Source organism: Protopterus annectens, chromosome 2.part2 (assembly GCF_019279795.1).
Source record: "Protopterus annectens isolate FY-2018-M chromosome 2.part2, PAN1.0, whole genome shotgun sequence".
NCBI classification, from domain to species: domain Eukaryota; kingdom Metazoa; phylum Chordata; order Ceratodontiformes; family Protopteridae; genus Protopterus; species Protopterus annectens.
Genome location: NC_056730.1, coordinates 1,147,546,966 through 1,147,548,576, shown reverse-complemented (window position 1 = coordinate 1,147,548,576; position 1,611 = coordinate 1,147,546,966). Strand labels below are relative to the sequence as shown.

The following is a 1,611-nucleotide window of genomic DNA, read 5'->3' as shown; positions in this document are numbered from 1 at the left end:
TGCTGGAAAAGTGAAAATGCTAATTACATTAAAGAACTACAGAAATTCTGCAGTCTTTTAAAAGTATTTCAGTTCATCCAACTCCAATGAATAGTAGATGAGCACAATGGCCAAAAGACTGGCAAGATCTGAGGACATACTAAAGCTACCAGGACTGAATTTGAGTCTATCACTGAAATCCAAACTTTTGCTTCACCTACCGGAGAGCGTTAAACTGTACCCTTCACTACTTCTTTCGGCTTTTCCAGGTTAGGGGTCGCCACAGCAGAACTCCGGTCTGCTAATGATTGGCTGTAGATTTTTACAGTGCCGAGGTGCCAGCTCGACGTCTAACCTTCAACGAAGGCACGCCCATTCACGCATGTCTTTCGAATGCCACTCGACTGTGGGGAGGACATGCAGACTCCGCACAGAAGGTGCTCCAGCCGAGAATCGAACAGGAGAACCTCTTGCTGTGAGGCGACAATGCTACCACTGTACCACCGCAGCTGGTTACTGATTTAAAAAAGTAAAGGTAGAAGATTTTCTAAACCAAAAGCAAGCCCTGCATTCAGTCCTGACTGGAAAACTAGAGGACTCGCCAAACATTTCTGCTCCAGACTGCTTACAGGAAGAAAGATGCCTTTGCGGTTAGAAAACAATGGCCCATTGGCAGCGCAATGACTTGAAGCTAACAATTTAAGACTTTGTGGTTAATATGTAAAACAGCCACAACAATTACAACTGCACTTCATGATGTACTGTGCAAACTAAGGCCACCACAACATGCTCCTAGCAAACAGATGGCAACAGTGACCTGCATAACCTGCAGGTTAGTTTCAGTATTGCTGGAAAAAAATTCTAACACCAACCTTTGCTTTAGTATTAAAGTCAGTAATTGCCACTGAACAACTCGGCATCTGCTTGCTGTTTTACATGCAGTATTATCAAGACATACACAACAATATGCAAATGTAATGGTAACATTAAACAGGATCAAGTAGTTGAGGTTTGGTTACTTACGAAATAACAATTTCCTCACTCTTTCCACATTTTGCACAGAATCCTAATTTAAGGGCACAGGGTTTGCACAAGACATGATACGCCTCTTTCACAGTCTTCTGAAAGCATTTCACACTGTTCAAGGAAGAACATATAAATGTTACAGTGAAATAATACCCACAATTTAAATGCAACAGTAAATGACCATCAAAACAAAACTAATCAAAAGAACCCACAAAATAAAAGGGGGGAGTTAATGAACCTGCTTGGACTTGCTCAATTTTAAAATAACTCAAAGGAGAGAGTACACCTGTGGGGACATACGCATCATAGCACTAGATATTCATATTACAGGAACTCAGAACATGACTATGTAGTAGCAGGAGGAGGCATCTGCTCTTTTTCAGGAATTAGATGCCCACAGGGGTGAGGGGAAGCAGTTTTGTGCTGTGGCCGCATGAGAGTCTGGCTATAAAACCACTGCATCAAGAGCCATACTCTAAATGCTTTTGACTCCAAGAAAAGGTACATAGACACACTATACCAACAAATGCATATGAGAAATGACACAGCAGCCATAACAAATTGCTTGATACAGGAGGTCAGTAGCCTGCCATGAGGGGACTGCTG

At 42.1% G+C, this 1,611-nt stretch overlaps 1 protein-coding gene across 1 annotated transcript in view; it reads right to left on the bottom strand.

The window, feature by feature from the left end:
• Nucleotides 1–1,611, bottom strand: part of CCHR2.PART2H9orf85 (chromosome chr2.part2 C9orf85 homolog) — a gene marked incomplete at its 3' end in the record, with an annotated part of 415,323 nt that overhangs the window by 121,957 nt on the left and 291,755 nt on the right. The window contains exon 3 of the mRNA XM_044064395.1: nucleotides 1,003–1,116. Within this exon, the coding sequence (XP_043920330.1) occupies nucleotides 1,003–1,116 (114 nt within the window). The remainder of the gene's footprint in view (nucleotides 1–1,002; nucleotides 1,117–1,611) is intronic.